The sequence below is a fragment of the Alexandromys fortis genome, unplaced genomic scaffold, assembly GCF_014885135.2.
Source record: "Alexandromys fortis isolate MF-2015 unplaced genomic scaffold, M_Fortis_MF-2015_v1.1 scaffold_164, whole genome shotgun sequence".
Classification (NCBI taxonomy): domain Eukaryota; kingdom Metazoa; phylum Chordata; class Mammalia; order Rodentia; family Cricetidae; genus Alexandromys; species Alexandromys fortis.
This window is the reverse complement of record NW_026068047.1, coordinates 796513-824365: the sequence shown is the minus strand read 5'-3', so window position 1 is coordinate 824365 and position 27853 is coordinate 796513. Positions and strand designations below refer to the sequence as shown.

Sequence of the window (27853 nt, the reverse complement as noted above, 5' to 3'; positions counted from 1 at the left end):
TGTCAGGGCCTTCACCTTCAATGACATGGTCACCACACCAAGAAATTATATTGAACACCTGAAAAATGAACATCAGACCCAGTCCTCCCTGCTTGGTAGTTGAGAGCTACAGAGTTTGTTTCTAGAACACACATGGATGTCTTTATGCTCAGAAAAAAAATATTTACAAGCAATTCAAATGATTACCCTCCAAAACCATGAAAGGTTTAATAATGCACTTTAATATAATTTCTTAAGTACTTCTTAATAAAATACAGATAGATAGTTATAATTTTCAATGTACGCATGTCATTAATACAACAATAAAAGGTTAGTCCTTGGAGAGAAGTGGTGATTATTATTTACTGCAAAACCTAAAACAGCATTTGAACAATACTGCAAATTTTACCAAAACGACTAAAAAAAAAAAAAAAGTCTACCCACATCATGGTGTCATCTCAAATTACCAACAGCAAAAAAGGGAAATGTTCTACTTAGTGTTTTCTCAAGATGGAAAACTATCTCCTTGAGCACAAAGATTGAACTCACTGTCAAAGTCTTTTCCCCAAATCTCTGTCAAGTTAATAAAACCATGCATAAAACCTATCACAAATTTCATGTTCCTTTATGCTAATGTGAGATTTTCAAATTGTTACTAATCTGATGACGTTCTTATAGAATCCATGGGAAAATCTGTCAGTATCTATAAACAGAGACAAATCCAATGCGTTCTGTCTAAACATAACATTCCCCTAAATATCCAACAATGATCCTGTTCAGTAAAGAAGTAAACTGGGGTAGTTTCCTTCCCCATGCAAATTAGGGACCAATTAGAGGAAGCCTGTGGCTAATCAGAAGGAAAGCTGTGGGTCCTCAGCAGAAGGAGCTGGGCCCCATCCCACACGCCTCACTTTTTCTGCTCATCTCCCTAACTACTATCAAAGTTCCTTTTTTTTTTTTTTTTTTTAAATTCAAGTCATGCTCATTTCAGGCATTTTAAGAAGTCAATTGTGTTTTCATTTCTTCACTTCCAAAGCTAGAATGCTGTTGAGGTTAAAAGTTTTAGAGCTCACTTATCATAATGAGTGTCTTCCTCCTTGGTCTTCCTAGGAGGCCTTTCTAGAAATGGCCTTTGGCCTTTGACTACAACACAAGACAGATTGCTGGAGATAACCCTCTGAAATTCCTTGTAGCATTAGCACCATAAAGCCAGGACCTATCTGCTTTGGAAAAGAGTCAGACAGGGAGATAAGGCTAGGGAGGGGGAACTGTTCGATTTGTTGGAGTTATGAGACATAAATAAGTAGCATAAATGCCTCTTCCTTACTCACAGACCAGGGGTCAAGGCAGCTCAAAGATGGACAAATGACCCTAAATCTAAAAACCAAGCCACACCAAGGCCGCGGGGGGGGGGGGGGGGGGGGGATGGCAGTATTCCTCTAATTAAAAGTCAATAAATAAGGATTACTCCTTGGGACAAAAGAATCTGAGCTGGACTGACTTTCTCTTTTTGCAATTTCTCATACCACATAATCCAACCCCTTCCCTGGTTGACAATTTAAAGTTTCAGATTGTTTACAGAACATTTTTAATGGCCTTCTTGATAAACAAAATGAAATGGGGGAACCATTTTAAAATAGTAGAGATGCATTTTTTGCAGGTAAGATTTTCTGTCCAATGGAAAGTGAAAAGCCACAAGTGTCTGCTCCACCTTCCTTCAGGAAATAAACACCAGCCGAGCCATGGCTTTTTAGACCCAAGGTGGACGGTAAACAAGAATAAGCAGGGATGGAAAGCTAAGCCTTTATTGTTACAGACACCACAGAAACGCACTACGAATTAACTGGCTTTTGCACTGGAGGGTCTCACATCATGTCCAGAAATAGAGATCATAATGCTACCAACACCCGGATACGAACTGCTCAGAGCGCTCTTCTGACACCGAAGCTGCAAATCTTTGGTTAGGAATGTGTGGAATTGCCGGGATGAACCCCATCACTTTGCACAGGAGCAATAGAGAAGTCTTTGGTTAGTATCATTACCAACTTTCAAGTGTACCGTTTCGCTTTTAGAGTCTGCTCACGCTGGATAAACACAGTACATGTAGTCAATATTCTTTGACACTGGATAAACACGGCAGTGAGAAGCTTTCCGAATACTACATGCTATGAATATACAGCATACATATATGCATAGATAATTACAGTCTTGCCAGGAGAAAGTACAAATCCTCAGAGAGCCTTCATTTTCTAGTATATGCACATTTTTTCCATATTGCCTTTTTCAAGAATAAGGAAGATCCATTCGATTCAAACGCAATTTCACTTAAAGGCTTCGTCAGACCATATGTGCAGACACTTGAGAAGATGACAGAGTTAAGCTTCCTAGGGTCCTAGAGTCAAAGAAACTCTGCTGGCCCCCACTGCTAAGCAGGTGCACTCCTTCCACAGGGGGTAACATCTGCCGATCAGTCATGGTCCCACTTGGTGAGGACCCCAAGAAACTTCCTTGGGAAGAAACAATTTTCTCTGGACTGGCAGCCAGTTTAGGGGATGTGGAGAAGTTGTATCCATACAAGGCACAGGGACTGTGTAACCGGAAAGTGTTGTAGGACCCCTGGTGGGTCTGGTTGGCGGCAAAGGCATTGCTGGATGGTGATGGCATGATGTACTGGAGTTGAGGGGACATCCCCGAGATCTGCATGGACAGGCTGGTCTGTGGGCAGCTGAAGGTGTCCCCATCGCTGCCACCCATGGACATGTTCACGGATGGGCTACTGCTCACCCCCACATAGGAAGGAGTCCTGGGTGGGGCGAAAGTCTCGCTGCTCTGGTTGGTAAGCCTGGTGTAGGTCTCTGCCAAGGACGTGCTGTATCGGTTGAGGGTGAGGCCTGAACGGGCACAGGCAGAATAGTCAGCGGGAGCCAGACTACACAGCTGGCTGGCGTTCGGCCCCAGATGGAAGGCAGGAGAGGAACAAGAGGAGCCAGACAGCAGGTGAGGGTGTGTGGCAGGAACACCATTCCCAGTACCTTGCAGTAGAGTGGAAGAACTTGTGTTTCCTATAATAAAAGTTGCAATGTAAAGAATGACTCCAACTGTCATCTTTTCCTTTAAATTTTGGTCAGCAAATGATACATAAGGTTTGTTTCAAGAGTGGGAATTACAAAGGTGAAAAGTGGTTTAGCTTCCAATGAATTCATTTCTTTGAACTCATATTGAGTAACAAACATTTTCTCTCTCTCTCTCTCTCTCTCTCTCTCTCTCTCTCTCTCTCTCTCTCTCTCTCTTTCCAGATAGCTGTTCTCAAACTAGCTCTTGTAGATCAGGCTGGCCTTGAATTCAGAGTCCCACCTGCCTCTGCCTCTCAAGTGCTGAGGTTAAGGGCATGTACCATCACCTCCTGGACCTTTCCTCAATATTTTTAAGCCAAGATCTGGTAAGATGGCTCCAAGGGTAATAATAATTGCAACAAAGCCCAACAACCTAAGTTCAACTCCTGGGACCCACAAGGTGGAAGGAGAAAATGAACTCCCAAAATTTGTCCTCTGATCTCCACACATGTGCTATTGCACATACAAGCGCATGTGTGCACACACACACATAAATATAATAATAATAATAATAATAAATTAGTTAATTGATTAAATGTGATGAAATTTTGGAAGACTATTTTAGGACTAAATCTTTCTAGATAATGATGAACACAAAATGTTTGGCAACAACAAAATACAGTAAGACATGATCACATAGAATTTTCATGTTCTATCTCAGTTTGCTTTCTTGGAAGTTTCTTATTTGCCAAAACAAATATTACAAATGCCAAACTTAGCAGAAATTTTATAAAATCAAATTTCATCTCATTTTGCCTCTTGCCTCAACAGTATAATAAACTGCTCTTCTCCTCCTGTGTTATTTCTTTTCTCCCCACGGTCTTTTCAGGCTCAATACACTTCCTCACAGAGGAAAGCACAGCCTGGTCAGGGTGCCATGCCTCACGAACCTCTGTAGCTTCCCACTGAGGCTTGTGTGCATCGACACCTGTACCACTCAGGTCTCGCTGGGCCATCATTCTGACCCTCAAAATCTCAACTCCAGCTAGAAACCAGGTTGGCAAATCACATGCAACGCAAACCAAAGGTCTAAGAAATAAACAAGACTGTGACACTCAGAGAGGGTGGTTTAATCTCACAACCAATCACCAGCAACTCCCTTCTGCTGCTCTCCAACTCCCTTCTCTGCATTTGCTGGCAGACTGATACTTACAAACTTGACATAACTTAAGAATGGAAAATTCCAAAGGGCTGGTTAAGCTGTAAAACCTTCATTATTCTAACAACGGTATTTCATCTGCTTCTTTAAATAATCTAAAAGCCTAAAACAACCAATGATAATAATCTAAACCAGAGTATGTGAAATTCTCGCTGGGAACTGGCAGGATCCTGGTAAAATCTGCTTACATGGGTGACATGAGAGTCTACCGTCTGAGCAGACCAGAGTGAAGATGTCACCCTTCTCTAAGGAGATAGAAGTTCCGGGCTTGTGAGAAATGAGCTCAAAATGGTCTGATCCAGTGTGCCAAATCTCACCACAGACCCAATAAGAAAACCCTGCTGAAAGACAATAGATGAATAAGAGGAACTGGCATGAGCAACTCTTGTAGAGCACACGCCTGACTTTGGAGCCCAGCATCACACGTCTCCATGAGAGATGTCAGGAAGATGCAAGCATTATGAAATAAACAGCTAAACCGTGCATTATTTAACCTCTAACGCCACAGGACAGCCATCTTTCCTGGCCTGTCTCCTGTCATGGAGGAAAGAGATCGGTCCTGGAGTAGGAGGATGTTGGTGATAGAGTCAACATTGTGGGTATAAATATCAAAGTGTGCACCTCTTACGCCTCACCTTTTCTCAGGTCTGATTGCATGACCCAGGAAACTGAATTACCTTGCTTTGGAATCCCAGGGATGTCTTCAAAGGTGAGAGTCCGTAGTGATGGTCTCCAGAAAGCATAAGACTCCACCAGGGCTTCCAATCCCATTCTACATGGAAAGGTCAGGACAAATGGAGTCTAGTTAGGGAAGGGTTTTCACTAGTAGTTTATTCAAATATGCATTTGAATAAACACCATGGTAAGCAATGCCGTACGCATTATAAACTCAGTGTCAGGTTAGGAGACTGCCACGGGCAAAAAGAGATGCTTCACACAGGTGCTGTGGGAGCACATGCCACTCCTTCAGCCAATAGCCTTTAAGATACCAGCCCACTTGGATGTGGTCACTGATACTCTAAAAGCAGTTGTAAAGCGTGTACCCTCTCTCTTGCTTCCAGCTCCCGCTTTCAGCTGCTAGACTCTGTTCCTGTTCGCTTAGAAGACTGTTATCTAGGACAGTGATCTGTATGTGTTTCCCTTAAATAAATAACCCTTTTATTATTCGTAATTCTGAACTGGTGTCGGATTATTTTGCGACTTCCATCATCACACAGGGATGTAGGGAAGAAAATGGAAACCTACCAAGATGCCTGCCAAACTTCTCAATACCCTAAAGCTAGCACATGGACTTGAGGATCTGAGTCCATCCTGGCTACTCTGAGACCAAGGCTCTGTAGAACTCTGGGGCTTTTCTTCCTGTCAAAGAAGTCTGCCCTCTGACAATGGAGGAGATAGTTACAAAAGCATCTTTATGCCAAGTTCTCTTTTCTAAGAGACATTTCTGCTATCATTTGGTACCTCAGGAGCTAGCTCAGAGGAAGAACCAATCAAAGAAAACCAACTTCTGCTCTGGGGCACAATCTCCATTACCAACCAGGAGGCCAGGAGGGGGCAGCACTGACCTCCCCCTCAGTTTTGAAAGGGTGGAAAGGGATCACCAAAGCTACCTATTTTCTATGCAGAGTTAGTAGCAACACTGTAAGTTATTAATCAGCCTCACAAACACACTTAGTGAACTGATGTGTAAAGTGACAAACTTCGTGGCAGACTATTTGTATCTCATCTGTGTATTTTTTAAAAAAAAGCAACTCCTCTAAATGCAAACATAACTTCCTACCATAGTGACTCAGTCTTCCTTCCCTCTTATATGTGGAGGCTAAAGATTACAACCTGGCATCTGGGGTTGAGCCTTTCCCTTCAATTAGCCATTCTCAAGACAGCCTGGGACTTCACTAGTCATCTTCAACCACTTCAACCCTGAGCAGTTTGTTAGAAAGATAACACAGTCAGGGCCAGGGTTATATGTCAGTACTTTACCAGAAATCTAGAGTCTTAGTCAGGGTTTCTATTGCTGTAACAAAACACCATGACCAAAAGCAAGGTGGGAAGGGAAGGGCTTATTTGGCTTACACTTCAACATTGCTCTTCATCACTCAAGGAAGTCACGACAAGAACTAAAACAAGGCAGCAATAAGACAGGAGCTGATGCAAAGGCCATGGAGGAGTGCTGCTTGCTGCTTACTTCCCCTGGCTTGCTCAGCCTGCTCTTTTATAGAACCCAGGACCAGCCCAGGGATGACACCACACATCATGGGCTGGGCCCTGCCCCACTGATCACTAGTGGAGAAAATGCCTTAGATCTGGGTCTCTTGGAGACATTTCCTCAGCTGAGGCTCCTTCCTTTCTGATGCCTACAAACCAGCCAGTGTATCTAGGATGCACAAAGACCTGGGTTCATCCTCAGCACTACAGAAACAGAAAAACCTTCTTCTGGGTAAGGTTCTACCTGGAAATTTCTCGTGACTGTTAACATTTCTTACTATTTTCAACTCAGCTGCTGCCTCCCTGCACCCACGAACCATGAACAAAAACCTAAGGCAGAGAAATCCTCCTGCCAGTCGTATGACCTCTCCAACCGTGAAAGCTCCTCCAAGAGCAGCAACGATTTACGCAAGGAAAACATCTCCCATTGCCATCCTTCAAGGTTTTACACCTCCTCTTGCCGTGACTCGCATGGGGACCTTTCTAATTTCTTCAGTCTCGGAGGAGCCATCACCAGCCCATACAGAGGCTACCGCAGTCTGCCACAGGGAAAACACCCCCAGCTGTTTCTCCCGGGCTACGTGGGTGGGAAGAGAGGAGTCTGACCTCTGATATAATCGCTGTGTCACAGAAAGAACTGTATGGGGTACATACATGTGTGTGTACTAGCCTGGAATCAGAAGAACCAGTGACTCCAAGTCACTCTAACTCATTTGCCCTCCCTGGATTTCAGTTTCCAGAGACTGAACTATAAAGCTCCAAAGCACTATTATATCCACCTATAATTCATTTCATTCTAAATGGCTTTTATTTTACTCTACTTTTTGTAAATCAGATATTATACCTGCGGCCAAACTACAAGTCAAATACCCGAGGTCATACTACACAATAACATTTTCTCTATGGTAAACTAATTTTTTTCTATGAAGTTTGTGGCCCTTGTCTGTCTCAATACCGTGTTATCTGTAGGTTTTATTTAATTCTGGTCTAACGAGTGTTGAGTATTGCTTTGATGGTCTCTCTGTATTTAGCTTAAACCAATACTAAGTCTTTACTGTTTTCAAGAGAAAAGCACTTTTTGTTAAAGTATATTAGTTCACACCTTTATTTTAAAAACAAACTACCTACCTTTTAATCTCAGGCAGGTTAATTTTAATAAAGGTAGTTTTGGATAGTGAAAATACCAATATAATTATGAAACACTTTTACTAAAACCAGCAGTTTGTAGACTCAATAGATGTGTTTTGCTGCTTTATTTATTTTAGCAATGTTAACTGACTTATGTTTCAAATCCACAAATCAAATTCATAGGGAGAAGTTACTGAGCAGAGCAAATATTTATGCCTAAAGTGACAACTTGGAGGGGACACCCCTACTACAAGCATTCTGATTGGGAGCTATTGATACGTTGCCCGAGGCTGCTACTTCACACTGCCCATTCCACCGAGGATTTCAGAGATTTTGCAGGAAACAGTTATAAAATATTTATTAGTTGAATCTGGACTTTTGTTAAAAAGCCTTCATTTTCTCCAGTAATGGAGACTTTTCCCATCTAGTTAAAGAGAAGATGAAAGGTCTCTCCTGCAGGAGAGTAGCCAAGGCGATAATTTATACAAGGTGCCTTTGAACAGCCTCCACATTTACCAGCTCCCTCATTTATGCTATCAAATGGCTGAGTTTATTTAGTAAAATGGTTATGCTTTTCCTGAAGTATTTAAGAGAAGAAATTTTTGTACCTTCCTGAGTAAAAACTTTTATAGGGTCAAACCTAAGGCCCAACTGCGGAATGGAGCTATTCTCAGCACATAAATTCACTCTCGGAGCAAAGGCCTGCAGGAGGGCTGCAAGGGCCGAGGCTACTGATTCCCGTAAAACAGGCCGCAGTGCCACAAGCAGCCAGAGAAGGACACTTTTTAATTAAACAGAATGGTGTTTATAAAGCCGAAGCAATCATACGCCTGTATTTATTTTGTGTCCTGATCAACTTGTTTATTTCATATACGAGGGAAATAAAAATCAAAGTTTGTTTTAGAAAACAGTAAACCTCCACAGCAGAACCAGAGAAAATAAAGGAATATTGTGGATATTTTTCATAGACTTTCCTCTATTAATATTTGAAAAAATATTCTGTCCCTCTATGCCCTCAGAGACACTATACTTTTAAGGAAGCCTCTCATTGAACACTGGTTCTTTTTAATTTTTTAAGAAAAATAACACATAACTTTGAAATATTTTAAATTGGCGGATTTTTTTTCACACTGCTAAGGTCAGTTTTTTTAAACATGGAACAGTATTCCATGAGAAGAGGTGGAAACTTTATTTCCACCTTTATTTAACCAGAAAGTTCTAACACTGTGCTTCTCAGCCTCCCTGAAGCTGCAACCCTTGAGCACACAGGTCCTCAGGTTGTGGTGTCCCCGCAACCATAACATATTTTCATTGCTACTTCATAACTGTAATTTTGCTACTGTTATGAACTGTAATGTAAACATCTGTGTTTTTCTGTGGTCTTAGGCAAACTCTGCAAAAGGCTCATTTGACCCTCAAAGGGGTCTCAACCCACAAGCTGAGAACCACAGCTCTATACAAACACAACTCACTTCACCTGTAGCAAGACCATCACTTGAAGCAAAATAAGAATTTTGATTTTAACAGAATTCAGAGTGTTAAAACATAATTCATTATTTCTGTGTGTTGATTTAAAACATTACAGGTGTTATTAAAATCAAAAGAAATAATGCAAAGCACCATTTGATGACAAGCCTGCGTAGTTCCAAACAGCCAGAAGTGAAGGGAACCCATGTCAAACCAAGCCCGTGGCCTCCAAACTGAACAACAGGCTCCGTGGTTTATTTTCACCAATTAGACTGAGGATTTTTAATGGCACAATTGAAGTCACCAAATCTTTTCATTACACTGGCATATCTAAAATTCCACCTCAAATTTTATCTTATAAACCCATAATCTAGCTTTTTTTAAAATTAATTCATTTATTATGTATGCAGTACTTTGCCTGCATGTATTTCTGCAGGCCAAAAGAGGGCATCAGATCCCGTTACAGATGGTTTTGAGTCACCATGTGGTTGCTGGGAATTGAACGCAGGACCTCTGGAAGAGCAGCCAGTGCTCTTAAACACTTAGTCATCTCTCCAGTCCCATCATCCAGCTTCTTATAGAAACGTCACTTGTTACTTTTTGTCCAAAATATATTTTAAGACTTCATAAGCCATTGCCTCATAGTGACCCTCTCTCCAGTGTCAGCAGCCGCGAGATCTTTCCCAGACTAATCAACAACTTGGGTATGGCTTCTGGCATTTAAGTGTGGACCTCCTATAGAGTTTTAAAATATAGTTTTTCTGCTAACGAAAAACATTAACTAGAGCCAATGCAAGACTTTAAAGTATTGTTCTGATGTTCTCAAGAAGAGTTCACCCAAACATTTTCCAAGGCAGAAAAAGGTTCACTTCACAGTTGCCTTCTACCACTGCACTCATCAGTTTAGAGCTACTAAGTTATTGGTCTTTGACTCAATCTTCCAAAACATCCCTGAAAAGCAAGTTAACTAGAAGCTTAATATAACAACCACCAGGCACAACTTTTCACCACAGTGAAACATTTCCAAAAAGACATTAAAGCAATTTCAGGGCGAGATAAATTTGTTAACTCCTGCAAACCTCACAGAGTGAAGCACTTCAAAGGACTCTCCTATTGGCCAGTCTTGTTGATCCTCCTAACACTAAGTGGAAGGACACTCTAGTCCCATTGAATCTTAGGTGCCTTTTAGTACTTCAGCTGTGTGTGGCTTAGGTAACTAACAGCACTGTAAACGAGGATGACACCCAGTCTCTCTGGCACATTTTGAGTCCTGTCTGTCACCTATCTCGATGGCCTAATCAGCTGAAAACACTGGAAACCTAAAATATTACCTGATTGCTTTTCCTTCTAAAGTTTCAAGTGAAATTGCTTCTTGATAACTGAGGGTTTTCAGTTCGTGTAGACAAACCCAGTTAATTCCAGTTTCAAAACACATCAGAATAATTTGGGGAGTGAAGTAATAGAGTTCAAGTGTTTCTTATTATAAAAATGTATTTATCATATGCACATCAAAGCCTTACCTGAAAAGGCATTTAGAGACTGTTCCTCTATTATCACCCTCTATGTCCAGCAATTATTTTAGAAAATGTAACACTGAACTTTACTGGAATAGACTCATATCGATAAATTTAGAAACTTGCAGCAAACAGCCTGGGTGACCTATTCTTTGATAAAAATGATAGAGTGGACTTAATTGTTGTTGCTGGCCCACTTAGTGCAAACACCGTAAAACACAACATAGAAAAAAAATAATAAGTGTGTGGCTGTCAGTAGGGCCAAGACAAATTTGAAAACTGAAGAAGTCTGGGTCTTTTGGAAATATGAAATTATTTCATAGTCCAGTTGAAAATCTGAGTTCATAAGAGAGTATCACACTCTTACCACATCACACAGAATCAGTAGACAGTGTGTCATCACTAAGAACATTCTAAACCAACAAATAAATAAATGAGGCAGAAAGAACAGTTTCTTGGAGTATGAAGACACAGGGGCCATTGGGTCGGCTGCTGCATGGCCTCTCTAGAAATAACATGCAATTTACATGCCAAGAGCTGGCATCGTCACCCCAGCCTCACACATTAAAGCTCACCTTAGGGCAGCCATATGACTACACTCTATACCTAAGTTACCTCCAAGACACAATGTTTACCAACTTAAATTCTCATCACAAGTGATTCCAACACTATGTTTATTAAGTTAACTTTTAAAAGTTCATAACAGAAAAAAAACACACTAAAACTTTATATATATTTACTAAAACAACCAGGAGATTTTTACTTGCACTTGCCTGTTCCTCCCGGAGTCTCGAAAGCCTTTGGCAAATGGGTTCCTGTCTATCTTAAGGCGAGTGATCTGCAGAGTAGAGAAGAAACCACATTGAATCTTATATAAACATTACAGAGTATTATTTAAAACTTAAGATAACTGTAGAAATACAGACAATGCAAAATTTAACTGACAGAGGAGTGTGTGTGTGTGTGTTCCCTGTTCCCCTCTCTAGGTATAATATCCTAACAGTGAAGATAAAAGATTTCAGAAGTCATCCAGAACAGTCATCTGCTGTGAAAAAGGTATTTCTTCACTCATTTTCCATCTTAATACACGGATAAAGGCTTATTTTGAATATGTCTGCAGGAAGAACCTGAATTTAATAGCCTCCTGCCACACTGTCCTATTTGACCATCCTCTCAAATTGAAGTTACTCCCTTCGACTCTAGAGTATGGTTTAACCCCAATTATCTTGAAGTGCTGAGAACTGAATGTCAACCAGAGCCTGCATTTATTGACAAACTATATGCTTGTTTGCCTTCTTCAGAATTGGAAGTCCCCACACTCCCTAACCTTCCTGCCACAGCATTGTTCTGTCTCTCCCCTACCCTTTGCTTTTTCTTTCATCTCTCATCCGTACAGTGCTAGCCGGTCATCGAACTGTAATGATTCTAAACATCTGACTTAAAGTTTCTAATGGAGCAAAATCATATGAAAGTGGCAGAAAAAAAATGCTAGCTTAAAAATACTTAATTTTGTTGCCTCAAAACTGGCTTCTTGCCCACTAAGGTCTCAAAGTCTAGAAGAAAGTAGTTTACAAGTATCTTCACCACCTCCATTAATGGTGGACTCACATCATCCTAAACTTGACATTTGAGTAACACTTCCGTTTCTTAAAAGATTTGTCCTTTGCACAAAGGCATTTCCTGTCTTTTGCTTTCTAAATTCCTGGGCTTATAAAATCTATGACATTAATGAGCATGTTTGTGATTACATTAACCTGCTAAGAATGAGACTGGCTGGGTAGCATGGTGGAGATGGAAGGCCTCCCTGGCCTGTGCATGCCCCTAGCCTCAACAGTCTTGCAATATTTCAGACACAAGAGTTCCATCAGATATCGTCTTGGTATGTAGCTATAACTACATTATAAATGATGTTATGAAAGCTTGCTGATTAATTTATCATTAATTAATTGTCATTCTATCACTGAAAAGAATTTTCTATTACAGACTATATTTAAGCTCAACTCTCTGTTCATTTAAGTAATGTTTAAATAACATTAAATAATTTAAATATTTCAGATGTTAGTTATGAGTATAGATTTATACTTTTCTAAAGCACCTTTCTAAACAAAAATATAGTTCTGTTATTATCATCATTATTTTTAGTGCTAGCTAATGTTATCAGATTTATTCAGCATAGGTTATGGATGCCATAAAGAGTTTTGTGCAAACTCCTCACTTATTATGGCAACTTATTCATAGCTATTACCCTAGTTTTATGTTTTCTTTAAAAGCAATACTTTAAAAATTATGTACAATGGTTCATGAACCCAGGATACGAATATCACATTGACATTAATGAGAATGTCTATAAATATCCTAAATTCTTAAAAATGATAGTTCTGAAAAATTAAAAACAGAAGGTGGTAGCATTTCCCATTTCCATTCTAATTTGTTGACTCTTAACTAAGTCGTTGGCATTTGTTGAGCAGTGTCCTGCACCATAATGTGCCAAGCCGTGTGTGTGTGTGTGTGTGTGTGTGTGTGTGTACGCGCGCACACTGAATAATCAGTAAGAGACACTCACACTCTTGACCCATGTAAAACAACCTTAAAGAAACACAATCATTTGCCCATATAAAAATAAAAAATTTCACTTCTCAAATTATTTAAACCATTATAAAAGCATCACTTCAAAATTGCCCATCTCTCAGACTATAATGTCTATCAGTACCCTGAATAATAGTTTAAAACATAGTTAAAAATAGTTTTGTATATTTTAAAAATATACAAAATGAATGTACAGGATAAACCTGTCTGAAATTTTTCTTATAACTCACAGGCTGCAGTACTAAAACCACATCTCATGCTAAGATACAACTAGCTTTTCACATTTTACTTGTCTATTGTCTAGGCAAGTAACATTCTAACTTTAATTATGACACTATGATTCAATATCTCAAGATGGAAAGTAAAACTGCACTGCTAATTCCAAGATATATGCTCAGTTTAAGTCATCACTGGAGTAGCCTGCTTGGGAACTTACACACTAGGGTTGTCTCTGTGTGCACACATGTATACCCTGTGGGCATCATGCAGAGCAAATGTCTTACAGTAAGTCCTAAGGTTTGGATATAATCATATGGAGAGCAGGAGTCTAGCAAGAGGACTGCTGGAAACAATACCTGCTGGTTCTGGTAGGCGGTGACCGTGGTGAAGACTGTTTCTGGGAAGGAGAACGCCTTCACTCCCTCCCCAGAAGGAACAGGCTTGACGGGGGAAAGATCGTCCCCACAGTCTTTGCGGATGACATGCACGCGTGGCTGGTATTTGTGCATGGAATGAAGAATAATCTAGATCAAAGGGGAAAAGCCACATTACACAGGAATCGCTCCCAATTTGACGGCACGCACAAATACGCAACATGGAAAATAAGTTCTTGCAGGAAAGTTACATCTCTGAAGATGCAGGAAGTTAATTTAACAAAATACAGCAAAGCTGCAGGGAAAGGCTAGGAAGACATCTGTGACATTTATATAAAAATACAAAACACTTTAAAGAAACCCTCACTACAGCCCCAGGAAGTCAACATCAAATTTCTATTGCTTAAAATACAATAATATATTCATAAAGGTTTTATTTATAATGAGCTGAATTAGAACAATGAGACTAAAAATGAGAATGAAATGATCATTGTACCAAATCCACTTCCTAAGGGATACAGGCAAGAATTTCAAACTCCAAGCAAACTGCTTTTTCATCAGTGACAGCACGCACACAGGGAGGACCACCTGACTGTCTCCTGGGCTTGTTCTGCAAAACCTCTGGTTTGTTGGAAGAGTACAGCACCCATGTTCTCGGTCAAATGTCATTGGAGAACAGCGAGCTCATCCTGCCCTGAGTCTCTCAGGTGGTCTCACAACCCCTCTCAGATTTGTCCTAAGGTATTGCTCCACATCCATAAAATCGTTTCATACACAAAGATGTGCGTTACGTAATCTAGGACAGTGGAAGACCTATGAGCCACTTGTATGAGTAGATTAGTAGTTACCAATAGAAGTTTACATTGTGAGATATGGTATTACCAAGCTGTTGCAAATGGTGTTTAGGCAAATTTCAGTCAATATAATAAAATTGCTTCTTTTTAAACTTTTTATTCTGCTCTTTTGAGACAGGGTTTCTCTGTGTAATGGACTTGCTGTTCTGGAACTGGGTTGATAGACCAGATTGGCCTTAGAATTTAGAGATCTGCCTGCCTCTGCCTCCTGAGGGCTAGGATTAAAGGTGTGCCCTACCACGCCTGGCTTTGCTTTTAAACTTAAAATGGTAAAAATGGTACCTAGTTGTTTAGACATATTTTATGGCTAATTAAAACTGAGTACAGTAGATTCATACAGAGATATGAACAGTGATCACTTCTGATGATGGCATCACAGGTAGGTATGTGTGTGCATGCACACGCCTGTGTATGGGTGTGCATGGTGTGTGTGTATGTGTGCACAAGCATGCACATGCATATATATGCCTTTTATGTTGCAATACTTCCATAAACAGCAGGTTTTTTATTTGTTTCTTGGATTCTATATTCAGATACTCATAATTTACTTTGGCTAACAAGCATGCAATTTTTCTGAACTGTAAGCTTTAAATCCATGGTTTTGGTTATTATGAATCTAGAACGAAAACACCTAATCAAACGTCACGGGAAACATGGTGTTTGATGTGCTTCATTTTGTTCAGAATGTAGGCAGTTTAATAAGCCAACTTCAGAGCCTTGGGTCAGCTCAAACACAAACATCCCTGGACGCAGAGAATGTGTCTGTCATGAGAGCGTGACTTTACTCTCGGGACAGCCAACCCTGCAGTCAAGGGCTCTGCTTTTGTTTATTCCCTACGGTTTTCTTTGTGCCAAATGGAAGACACACTTGAGAAGTAGATCTAAAGATCTTGCCAACCAGACAAGCCTCTGAAGGAGGCAATATGAATACAAGAAAATGCAAAATGGAAAATAGGCCTCATGAGGGAGAGATACAGACAGCAACCCACCACCTCTTTCTAGGACTAAGGGCATAATTTGAATGAACTACTAGTAGCTTTGACCAAACAAGTTTAAATAAGTAAAATTATACAGTATAAACACTGTGTTGCCTATACCAGAGATATGTACTATTTATTTCAAAAGCTCTTGTTGGCTGTTAGTAGGTGTGCACACAGCCAACACACGAAAGCTACGCCTTGCTGTGAGTCAGGATGAAAGTTTGGAAAATGCAGAAACAAAATTATCCTCAAAGAGTCTAACCATTAGCATTGTCTAGTGAACAGATTTTCAGTGGGTGGGGAATGTCTTTTGTTTATTTTCTTATTACTAGATTATGCCGGCTAACTCTGTTTTTTAACAGATATCTAAATTTCAGCTTCTATCCTTAATGCAGTTTATATCCTTGCGAGTTTCTTTTTATTTTTTTTTCTGAGATATGCAGGTGAGGGGAACAGCAGAGGGGGAAGCTGCATTTTATTCCCTGACTTCCAGGTAGGAGCGTAGCTATGTACTATTTAGGGTCCAGCATGACATTTCTAAACATCAACTTTAAAAAAAAAATGGTACGTTCTACAGAACCTAGAAATTTCCATGTCCTCACAGCTCCCTAGGCCCAGGGCCAGTTTTCTTTCCATTCCTGTCTACGTACCTTCCTGGTGAATTTACACCATGTGGGCAGGCACAGGCTCTATGTCCGGCCCAATACAGGAAACACAAGAATGATTTTGAACCTGTGAATGCAGCTTGTGTCTCAGCCCCCACCTGCAAACCTAACTGTCCTGGTCCTTTTCCTGTGACTTATTATTGTAATAGCGTACCCTTCTCAATGTCAACATGAACTAGCAAACTTAATACTGTCATAGCACACTCTTTTCATTATTAACATAAAATAGCAAACGACCACTTTAAAGTAATAACTTTCATGTCCATTCTAACTTGGCACTCCTTTGTTTAACTACCTTTCTCCTAGGAAAACTGTCCTGCAATGGGTATCTTTGGGGGTTGAAAAGATGAAAGGAGAGATCTTCCTCTTCCCCAAGCTAAGAACCGAACCGCCAGTGGCTCATACAGGGCAGGACCTAGAAACTCCAAGAGAGAACCATCATCCCTTTGGAAGTCATTTCCAGAGCAGAAAAAAAAAAAATCAAACATAAAATATTCCACACAAATTAGCCAAGAGTGTACAGCCAACTTCAGACACTGGGACAAAGTAACTGGGAATGGAGGTAATAAATGTTTCTTTCCCATTTACAGTCTCGTTTTATGAAGACTCTGTTCTCTGGCCCCACATGGTGGAAAGAGAGAAGTGACTTCTGCAAGGTGTACTCTGACCTTTAGATTTGTGTAATGGCATGCAGGGACACACAACCTCAATACCCAATAAACAAGTAAACACAATAAACTGTCCCATTTATAATCATAGTAAATCAACAATATTTTGTTCACTTAGTAGGATATGTGGGACCATTGGCCTTTAAAAAAAGAGATCATAATTACAACAATAATTATATCTTATGTGTACTTTCTATACTGTCTGATCTGTTTAGACAGAATTTGGGAAGACTATAATATTAGAAAAAGCATACAGACCTGTGTCCACAAACACAGAGTACTTTCGCACTCAGAGGCTTCTAAATGCTCTTCTACCCTAAAGACTGCTTTTGAGGGGTTTGGATATATAAGGCACCTGCCCTGGGCTTAACTTCTAACACTACTAACTAATTAATTAATAATAATGTAGGTTTACATGAAAAGCATACTTAGTTATCTGACATGTCAACTGTGCTTCAAGTCTAACAGATAGGATGTCTAGTTGTTCAGCTTGACAGTGGAACTGCAATTTTTCTAGATGGCAAACTCTCGAGATCGGATTAGGTTTGTACCTAGTCTTATTATAACTTGATATGCTGTATTTGATTGATATCCCTGGGAGGCCTGCCCTTTCCTGAAGGGAAAGGAAAAAGAATGGATCTGGAAGGGGAGTTGCTAGGGGGAGAAGGAAACTGTGATCAGGGTGTAATATACAAGAGAAGAATAAATTTTTATAAAAGAGTGGATTAAGCCAAGCAAATGGCCTAAAAGGACCAAATTGACACCACCCCCAACCCTACCCCCACTTCCTGCACGTGTTATAATACCAGCTACACCTCACTTTAAATAGTGTTGAAACTTTATCAGTCAGTCACAGGCATTGTAGAATTTTTCCTTTTTGTTCATAGGTGATAGTGTGTTTCAGACTCTCCTTAAATGCATACTTTCAAGTTTGCCAGCTTCCTTGGGTCTCTAATTCCATATGACCCAGAGGAACAAGGCCTCAGAAAGTGGAACCAACTTCCCCCAGATTACTGATGTGACATCCTCAACCATTCCAACTTCCTTCCCCACGAGAGAGCTCAGCTACCTCTCCTGCATCATCCTGCTTTTCTGTCTGGTTTTTCAAGGAGAAACAGTAAGAGAGTGTGGGCATGTGTGTTACAAAGTCAGCAGCAGTGGAAACACACTCACTCCTACGAGCCCATGACTGTGACCACTTGACAGGGCCGATTGCCAGAATCTCTGGTAGCGTAGGTATGGATGCTGCTGCTGTCTATGGTACACCATCAAATGTCTTCTTTTCAGAGAGATGCTCATGGACCTACTTTTCTCCAGAGGACGGATTCCAGGAAAATGAGGAGGCATGCATGTGGTGAGAAACTGCCATTCAAGCACACGAATCCCCTGCACAAGGGCAGCCCAAGAACCAGCCTCAGCATCTACCACAGCCGGCACAGAGCTGGCTAGACCCCCAAGGAACAAAACGGACTCCAAAGTGAGCACAGAATCCAAGGAGTTGCTATGGCTCTGAGGGATACTGCCACTCCAAATCCGCTTTCATTTTCTTTTCTGAACCAGGTCTGGTATTTGGCAAGCTGAAAAGTTACTTTGGGGAAAACACATCGTCTCATATGTTCAGAAGTGTAGTCACTGCCTACAAGACTTTGATTCCCGTGATCACCTTTTGCTAACTTAGTAAAACTCGCAGGGCCACAGAGTTCTCACACAAAGCCGCGTGTGTGTACATCTTCGGCACAGTAAAATGGGGGGGGGGGCGGGGAATCAAAATTTAGGAAAGGAATTTAGGAAATTAACTATTGCAGGTACAGTTTCATTAGAGGTGACAATGACTTCTTTTAGAACTGATGGAATGATAGAAAGCCAAAGACTGAAAGGACCAAAGTCCCCGAGGGTCTCCTCTAAGGCCCCACCATGACAGTGCTGCCTTCTCAGGCCCCAGTCACAGATGGCGGTAGAATCCCAAGCACATTCCCAATCTGCTTCCACTGGGGCCATCAAAGAGAGTGCACACAGAAGAGGACTTCCGGCGTTCCTCCCAGTCTCTCTGAGCTGGGATGAACATCTGAACCTCTATGAACAGACAGGAAGACAGTCTGCAAAACTCCCATCTCTTCCATCTGGGCAAGAACCTCACAAAGCCAGTCTCTTCCGTCAGTGTCTGTGATCACAGGCAGCAGTCTTCAAGGACAGAGCTGCTGCCCCTGCGAGCACTAACCTCCCCAAGGCAATGCCCCGCTTCTTGATCTCACCCAGTTCCCAGAGGCTCCCTGTGCACATTCTCTATACTGCCTGATCAAAGAGAGTACATCCTGTCGCAACCATAGCAGAAAATTTCACCAGCAGAAAGAACATTTCCTTAATTTTAACCGTTCTTCGCTGCTTTTATAAATTTTCCTAACAGTGAGACTCTTTATTTATGTCCAAGTAACTGAACTTCAACTTGGAACTGTTCTTTTATGCTTTAAATGAATAACTGTGTAATGGTTAATTTTATCTGTTCACTTGGCTAGGACACAATATCCATAGTTTTGGCCAAACAGCACCAAAAATATTGCTGTGAAAGTATGGCTTAGAGATAAATAGTCCGTAGACTCCGCGAAAAGCAGATTAGTAGCAGTGAGTGGCCACTGTCCAATCTGCTAAAGGCCCTGAGAAAAAATAGAGTGAAGTCCCTGGAAGATGAGAAAACTCTGACAACAGACTACCTTCAGATTCAAGCTACAGCTTCACCCTTCCTAGGTCTCCAAAACATGGACCTGGCCAACTCTCCCACAATCACATAAACCAATATTCACATTTATTTTTCTCTCTCTCTCTCATATCCTCCTCCTCTCTTTCTGTACTCTCTCCTACCTTTGTCTTTTTCTTCTCTGTCTCCTCTCTCTCCCATACATACATATATATGTGAGACATACACATATATAACTGTTTTCTCTATATGCATATATGTATTACATATACGTATACACATACTATATTTTTGGAGAATGTTCTTCTAGATAAAAGCTGTTAAAATTGCAAATCTAAAATCATAGGTTTATAAATCTATATATAAAATTTGGTGTGGTACATACCATATATAAAAAAGCCAGTACCTAGAACTAAGAATTAGAATTAAAAGATGATTATATTGATTTGAGTGCCCTATCAGAATATGGTTTGAGGTACAATTATCTCTTAAACTGTAGAATTCAGAAAATCCAACAAACAAGGTTTTGAAAGCAAGCAATACCACATAGCATTTTGTCTAAATTTCCTACTAAAAGACAGAAAAATACATCCCTCAGACGAATGTGCCATCAATAGTTCAGTCAGACAGAGCAGCCTGGTGCTGTTTTCAACACTAAAACCAAATGAACCATAAGTGCTCAACTTGGTTATGGAATTGTAAAAATAAAAAGAAGGAATGTGAAGTCATATACGAAAATATATGAAGAAATGAAATGTCTTTCTCCGATTCCGTTTTAAATCATAGAGGGAACACACAAGCCTAGTCATGTGAAATCTTGCTAGCTGTGCATGTAGACACCGCCTTTGTCACAGGAAGCTTATTACCCCAGGAGCTCCCCAGGGCACTTAAAGTCCTGTCCAGACACTTGCAAACCACAGCACAAGCTGTGTGAACGCGATTACAGCTCACAGCTTTATTTCGAGTGGCTTATTTACAAATAAGCGAAGTATCTTCTTTATTTGAGAATGAGGAAGTTGGCAAAGGCATTTCAGTTCACCTTCATCAAAACTCGACACACCTAACCGAAATGCTGGCTTTGAACAGGAAGGAGCATAACCCGGAGGTAGTGAGTTATTAAAACAATAGCGTAGAATCCTGCCTAAGTCAGCAAGCTGTTAACAAGGACTGTCTTTTTGGAACAGTTGGCCCTGTCCCACGTATCAGGTTTCAGCAGCTCTAGGAAGAAAGGGAATTATAATATACTCGACACCTTAGCTGTCATTGCAGAACAATTGGGAACTCGCAGATGGAGCAGACAAACAACGCAGGCCCAGGTCATTACTGTGGTGAACCTCAGCTGGGAAAAGAGCTGGATGCAGAGAGGACACAATAAATCACTGCTGACCAAACTTCCAAGCACATTTCAGTATAATAATTAGCTCCTCATGAGATTTCACATAAATGTTTTGGTTTAAAAAAAAGAAAGAGTCTCTCTGCCTTGGGTCCTTTCATTCAATATCTGGTTTAAAGCTATTAAATGCTTTACGGGACACTTCAGTTATAGGCATGGTTTCTGATACAAATAGAACCTTGATTTGACGTGTACCGTTCACATACTGACCAAACAGAAAGAGGTGTGACAATCTTAGCAGGTTCTAGCCGGGCACTGGGCTGTGTGGCCTGCTGGTTCTTGCCAGAGAGGCTGTCTACTTACATGGCCTTGATCATCCAGTTCGTTGTTGGTAAGCTTCAGCTTGTCGAAGCTGATCACTTGCCGCATCCAAGTCTCCCCAGAGGCAGGCGAGTCGGGATGAATGTACACCCTGGGTGGCACAGGGGAGTCAGCGTTGCCTGCCACCATCCATTTAGAGCTGTGGTAAACGTACCTACAGGGCAAAGACCAACTGTCAAGTGTGGACTACCCCAGCTCCTGGAATTACCAACCAAGACCAAGTGTGCACCCTTTTCTAAATATAAACTTATATCTCTGGACACACGATAACTTTTTGGATTGTACTGGGGAGGGGGGGAATGGACTCAGAGTAAACATCATATTGACAGCCTAGTGAAAATATACAGGCTGTCTCCCCCATACACACCAAGTATCTTGACTCTAACGCACTACACTTGCAATACACATAATTTCTATTCTGATATTTTCCATCTGAATATTTAATTGACCCGAAGACACTATGAAGTTGTCAATCTCACCTCTGAGCAAATCTCAAAATACTTCAGTGTCTACTTTTAAAGGTTTCTGCCTCCTGAGAGGTCACTCCCCTTTTCGGCTCTGAACAGCCTAGTGGAATAAACAGTTGGGGAGGTGAGCAGAAAATGCCACACTGTTTATTTTGGGGGAGAGTTAGTCATTTTAACATTAACAATTGTTTTCCCCCAATTCTTTAACACTGTAAGTAGAGGATAAAATGATTCGGGCTAATTTAAATTTTTGAGGAATTATAAAATGTATGCTGTAATTAATCTTTCTCGTTTCTCTTTCTTCTTCATTCTAAGAAAATTACTTGTTAGCAAATACTAGCTTCCAACTACCAATATTCAACATACAAAGCACATTTGATTAGTACAGCCAATTAATGCTATTCTCACAGTTAAGAACAATAGCTTATTTTTTTTTTAAATACACACAAATAAATTGACTTAGCAAGGAAAACATTTAAATAATAAAATTTTCAGGAATAAACAACATCTTACAATTTAGCTGAATATTCAGATTATTATCTGCCAATGTGGAATTTAAAAACTAGAAAGTAGCATATCAATGAAATGATTGCGATTATACACTTAGATATATTGCCTCCTGCTCATGGGTTAAGATACTGCACACAATTTACAGTGATAAGTGTTCAGAAATACCTGTGTAGCAAACACACATCTTTTAAAAAGAGTAGGAAACATTTTCTTAGATCTATTTTTAATGAAGCTCTTTGTCTCAACTACGGCTACATATTTCAGTGAGCTCAACTGCAAGCCCCATATCCTTTGCATTTTAAAATATATAAGCATAGCACTTAAATTAATTTTCAAAACCTTCCTTTAATTGGTATGGTGTGGTTTTAATAAATAAATTTGTATAAGATTTTGAGATTAGCAATTTTTCATAAGGTTTCTTAACTTGGATCGAATGCCATTCTTTGACAGAGAATAAGCCAAAAATAATTTCTGATACTAATGAAAAATGTTGGAAAATAAAATAGGAACGGTAGAGACACACGGGAAAAAAAGCCTACACTTCAGGTAAGATGAGTTTCTGTCAAATTTAATCAACTTGTATTAACAAAACCTTGCAAAATTAAGCATATTAGATAGTCCAAAATCCAACACCCTCGAAGAGAATAAAATGACATATAAACATTCCTCAAAAAGCATTCCAAGCACCAAATCTAAATGTTTCTTTAAAAAACAGTGGAAGAAGGCAAAGTTGTGTTTCATAGTTTGATCTATTAAGATGTAAATTTTCATTGCCTTCTATGAAAGTAAATATGGATTGTGTAAAATAAAAAATCTAAAGTATATGGGGGGGGGGGAACTGGAGGAAGAAACAAAATAGAAACTTGAAAAAGGAAAGAGTAAATTAGAAACTCACTGAGAATTACATTATCGTCCTCAACACAAAACTCAAATCAGAATATGGGTTTAAATCGTGCACATTTAATTAATAAATTTAGTATCTTCTACTCTCTGTTCGTCAAGAGATGTGAGCAAAACTTCTAATAACTTATTTAATTAGACTAAGTAATATAGCTTAAATAGAAAACACAAATAAAACTATTAAACACTTTTAGTATCTCCTGTGCTCATATACAGATTTCAGTCTGAATACTTTGGACATCAAAAACTTGTTCTACCAAAACAAACATCCATTTCTTTAAAAAGCGATAGAAACCGGATGATTTCATTTAGACCTACACTACATGAGAAAGAAGTCTTCAAATAGAGATCCGTCTTTTGCTCTCCCAAAATCTCAAACTTCCTCTTAAAAAGATTAGCATTTTACACTCTTCCAATAAACCAAAGGCATTGTCATTGAAAACCTCTAATTTGCTTTCTTGAATAAGTAAAAGCAAACAGGCTTGAAACTAAAGAACTCATCTTTTCAGAGTTTGCTTGATGCGCAGACAAATGTATTCTGTTTCAAAATTCAAGTATTATAGAAATTTTTAAAGAATTGTCAATTACCAACTTAAAAACAAGACAGGGATAACAATTCAGTACTCGCTCACAGATCAATTTAAGTCACAGTGAATTGTGAAATTTTATTTTTCTACCTTATAAACACGGTTTTTCATATGAAAGTCTAAAATACATCTGGTTTTTAATATAACAAGAAAACTTACGTAAGATCAAAAATAGAAAAAAATAGAGCATTTACTACCATGTGTAGTTGCAAATTTTGTATTAAACACCTCCTATCAAAAATTCTAACTGAACCGCTAACCAACATTAAAGATAGATTTCGCCATAGCAATGGCAGATTGGCCTCAACTCAAAGTCTCAGAGACTGAGGACATCTCTTTACCTATTAAAAACGAACACTGAGTTTCCACACATGCTAGGGGAGAGGCACCATTTCAGCGTCTAGAACCCATGGGAGTTAGATCTTGAATCTGGAAATTCGACAGACTTTGGGAAAGTAGGACCACAGGGCCATGGAGGAAACGTCACTAGCCAGCAGGGTCCTGGTGTTGCTATGGGTCTGCTAGAAGTACCTGTATCTCTTGTTGTCCACGGGTACAATATCCATTGCAATGTAATACTGCTGGTGGGGATCTAACCCGGAGATCTTCACCCGCATCGCTGGAAACATGCGCCTGTATGTGATGGGAGGGAGGGAGAAACGGGGGTTGGGTTGATTAAGAATGGAAACTGAATAAAGCCTAGAATCCTCCAGTAATTTTCATTTTAATGCAGACAAGTTTATAACATACACGTAGATAACACAATTCTGGGTGTCAGAGCATAGGCTACGTCAGAACTATAGCTTTAGAAACATGATTTGTTGCACCAGGCACACGCTCCATGTTTACCGAAACTTCAATGTATCTTAAAAGTGAAAGGGTTTTTACATGGAAAGAAACTTTGCTTTTGAAGCAGAACCAACCAGCTTACTTATCTTACTACAAATAATGAATACATCACTGATCGAAATTTCAAATTCCTGAAAGCGATAAAATATATTACAATGTGAAATTTTAAAGGAGGTTATAAAAAACCCGCAAGGAGCCAATGTGCCATGCTGTAACCAAACAATATGTTCTTTATTGAGACAGGACTTCCTGTCTGCAGCCTGGTACGGCGAAGTGCAAAAGGCGCTCTGAATTTGAAAGGTATAGTAAAACTTCTTTATTGGAAGCAGAAACTAAACACAACATATATTTACGAATTCCCTTCCCCCACCGTAACCCCAAAATGTTTTCTTTTCTAACCACAGTTATTGCTAATTAAAGCAAACGAAAATTCCATTTTCTTTTGACTTCCCAGATATGTGTACTAAAGGGGATGCTGAAGTAAATGCGCATAATCCCTTTAAAAGGGGCACAGAAGCAAGGAATACAGCAGCACATTACTGTGTATTAAAAACAACGTAAGTTTCGGACTTTCTTCTAATGATTTATGTCTAGGACCCTCCAACTAATCTCATTTTTGTTAATTTAACCTTATAACACAAATTTATCTACCAATTTTTTTTTACAGCAATGCTATTAAAGACCACTGCCAGACAAAGAAAAGTCCATGATTATTAACTAAGCGTGAGAGGGGTTTAATGTGCTGGCTGTTTTAGTGTTCTTCCAGTGCACCTGTAAGATAAAGAGTCAAGGTCTTTAACTACATCCTTTATAAGACAACTGTTGCTTTGTGTTGTTGAAGAACGCATTTGGATCATTAATGGAAAAAAAACCTCTCTGAGAATGCAGAAGGTAGCATATGGATTCAATAAAATATGTTTTTGTAATTTCTAATAAGTTTGGATACTTTTATGCTACCCAGGTTTTTACCATGTGTACTCCCCGAAAGAGTTGTGCGTGCGTTTTAAAGAACCTTTAAAGGACACATATTATTCTTAGATTTCGTTACACTAAATGAGCTGAAAACTTGAAAGCGCAAATTTCGCTCACCGACCTCAAATTAGTATGATGTGGTCAACAAGTCCATTTATTTGGCTAACGAACGACGAACAAATTATATAGTCTAAAAAGTTACTTCTCTCCAAAGGCTTTTGTATTCAGTAAATTTAAGGCAGTGGATTGCATTTCGTGTGTGTGTGTGTGTACAGTTTTTAAAAAGCAGAATAATAATTCTTAAGCAATGCACTGCTATTCTTATAGCAAACATGCCCATAGTAACTTTTTATGGCTGCCTAATATCGGAATAGTACAAAACACCGTAAGTTCACGGTGCTAGGACTAACCCGAGAGAGATTTCTGAACTAAAAAAAGTATGTTAAAGAATGTAAGTTAACTATAACTAAAGCGAGAGTGGTCAATCTATTACTGAGTCCAGGACAGACAACTAGAGCCTTAAATGCACCTCCGCACATTCTCAGAGCATCGACAAGACTGTAACATCCATACTGACAAAGATCTCCCTGACTTGAACAAGAGTGGGCCCGGCTGCGCCCTTCATCGACAGCGCTTCGGTATAGAAGGCAAAGAAGGTTCCAAAGAGGGCCTACTGCCCCGGGCCCATTTGGAGCGGTCGCAGCTGTGACCAGGCGAGGGGTAGGGTGAAGCCAGAATGCCGGAGCACCCCAGCTCAAGTTTACCTGCCGGCTTTGGTGATGATCATCTCCGTGCCTATTTCGTGAAAGCGCTTCCAGAGTTCTGCTCCTTGCAGATCCACCCTCGGGGCCTGCGGCGCGGGCAGTGGGGTCCCTGTCCGGGCAAGGCTGGGTACCGGAGACCCCTTCGGGGAACCTCTCGGAGACGCCAGCGGGGAGGCGCCCTGCAGGAAGCCGTCCTCACAGCTGCCTGGACAGCAGAGGGCAGAGACGGGGAAGCAGTGAGAGGGAGAACCGACCTTGGGGACCTTCTCAGGGCCAGGCCCTAGGAGAGTCGCCCGCAGTCCTTGCCGCTCGCGGGGGCGGTCGGAGCTGCCTAGAGGCCTGCGGGGTCCCTCTGAGTGCCCTTCTCTGAAAGCCAGAGCCGGGTTCTCCCCCACGCGCGTGGCCCCGGATCCCCGGGCGCATCTCTCTCTCTCTCTCTCTCTCTCTCTCTCTCTCTCTCTCTCTCTCACTCACACACACACACACACACACACCCTCACTCACACATTCACTCACCCAATCTCACTCCTAGGGTTGAGACCCAATCCTGAGCTCAAGTTCCAGATCCCACGGCCACCGGCCGCCCCGCTCCCGATAGCCCCGGGCCTCCCTTCAGTTGAGCAACTGCCGTGCCTCTTGCAGGGCCCGGCCCGAGGCACCTTCTGGAAACATCTCCAGACGCCGCTCCCTCCGATCCTCCCGGCTGCTGGCGTCCCAAGCCCCGCGGCGTAGCCGCTAGAAGAGGGCGAAAAGCCAGCCCTCGGGCGCCCAGAGCCGGGGCCGAGAAGCGCTCAACTTCCCGGGAAAGGGCGTGGGCGAGCTCGCCGCAGCCTCCCCAAGTTGGCACACCCGGCTTCGGGGCGTCCAACCCGGTTTCAGTGCTTCAGCTTGAGCCTTCCGGCACGCGCCCCGGGGCTGCCAAAACTTAGCTCGCGAAGAGCAGCACCTTGGGCTGGAACCCCGACGCGGGGGCGACGACGGCGGTAGCCCGCTGGGCCCCACTGGGAGCCAGGTCGGACGGTGCGCGAGGCCGACAGGTCAGCGCCTGACACCCGGGGCTCAGCCACAGAGACCGGAGAGGACCCCGGCACGAGCACAGCCTCCCCGAAGCGTAGATTCGCGGGACCCGGGCGAGGATGCTCCGGGAAGCCGCTGGGACGGGAAGGGGCCGACTCACCCGCCGCTCCGCGGGAGCCACAGCTCCGCTCCACGTCCGTGCAGCTCCGCGCTGTTCCGGACGCCGCCCCGGTAGGCGGCTGCGGGGGAGCTGCGTCTTCGTCGGCCTCGGAGCTGCCCTGATCGCCCGCGCCACCACCACGGCTGCAGCCAGCGTCGTCCGGCGCCCCGGCCGCCTCTTCCGTGGTCAGCTTTCTCCGCTTCTTTTGAAGCTGTTGCTGCTTCTCCGCGCCGATCAGCGCCTCCACCGAGAAGGCGTGCGCCTTGAGGCTTAGCATGCTGCACGGCGAGCCCCTCCGTTTCTCGGCCAT

The 27853-nt window shown here is 41.4% G+C and overlaps 1 protein-coding gene across 2 annotated transcripts; it reads right to left on the bottom strand.

Moving 5' to 3' along the window:
• Positions 1-284: 284 nt before the first annotated feature.
• On the bottom strand, positions 285-27853 carry Tbx18 (T-box transcription factor 18). Of its 2 annotated transcripts, none has more exons than XM_050118912.1 (8): positions 27544-27853; positions 26367-26571; positions 24313-24414; positions 21300-21471; positions 13727-13894; positions 11339-11403; positions 4929-5023; positions 285-3041 (listed from the first exon to the last, which is right to left on the bottom strand). In XM_050118912.1, the coding sequence occupies exons 1-8, from the start codon at positions 27851-27853 to the stop codon at positions 2317-2319; spliced, it is 1842 nt and encodes a 613-aa protein (XP_049974869.1). In that variant the 3' UTR covers positions 285-2316. The 2 variants fall into 2 exon arrangements, with proteins under 2 accessions (XP_049974869.1, XP_049974870.1); XM_050118913.1 differs by lacking the exon at positions 27544-27853 and adding an exon at positions 27026-27129.